At 75.1% G+C, this 523-nt stretch overlaps 1 protein-coding gene across 1 annotated transcript in view; it reads right to left on the bottom strand.

Moving 5' to 3' along the window:
- LOC119594559 overlaps nucleotides 1-523 on the bottom strand; it is a gene marked incomplete in the record, with an annotated part of 82,416 nt that overhangs the window by 12,834 nt on the left and 69,059 nt on the right. The window contains 1 exon segment of the mRNA XM_037943591.1: nucleotides 5-478. Within this exon segment, the coding sequence (XP_037799519.1) occupies nucleotides 5-478 (474 nt within the window).

Consider the following 523-nt stretch of genomic DNA (forward strand, 5'->3'; position numbering starts at 1 on the left):
TCACCTTGCGCCGTTCCTCGCCCTTCCAGGGTTCGTGGCTCGCGCGGGGCTCCTGAGGGTGAGGTGGAAGGTGAAGTACTGCGGCGTCTCGTAGGGCTCGTGCTCCAGGCGGGGTGGCGAGGCGTGTCTGTGGCGGCGGAGGGCGTGGGGCGAGACGGGCGCGTGGGCGTGCTGGGCGTGGCGGCTGCAGTGGGGCGGGGAGAGGGGCGTGCACGGCGACGAAATCCCGTTCTTGGCCGCCCTCCGGCTTCCCCTCTCGTCCTTCTTCTTCCTGTCGCCCCGCGGGGAGGGGGACGAGGGGGAGGGGGAGTGCGGGGAGTGCGGCGAGGGCGGGGGGGAGCGGGAGGAGCCGAGGCGGAAGGTGCGAGTCATCGCCGCCTCCTCCAGCGGGAGCTTCGTCAGGCTGCGCGAGCGGAGGTAGCGGGCCGGCGCGCCCTCCTCGTCCTCGCTGCGCCGAAGCCCCGCCCGGCGCGCGGACCTGCGGGCGGGACGCGGGGGTTAGAGTGCGGGGGTGGGCGGAGGG

Source organism: Penaeus monodon, chromosome 34, assembly GCF_015228065.2.
Source record: "Penaeus monodon isolate SGIC_2016 chromosome 34, NSTDA_Pmon_1, whole genome shotgun sequence".
NCBI lineage: Eukaryota > Metazoa > Arthropoda > Malacostraca > Decapoda > Penaeidae > Penaeus > Penaeus monodon.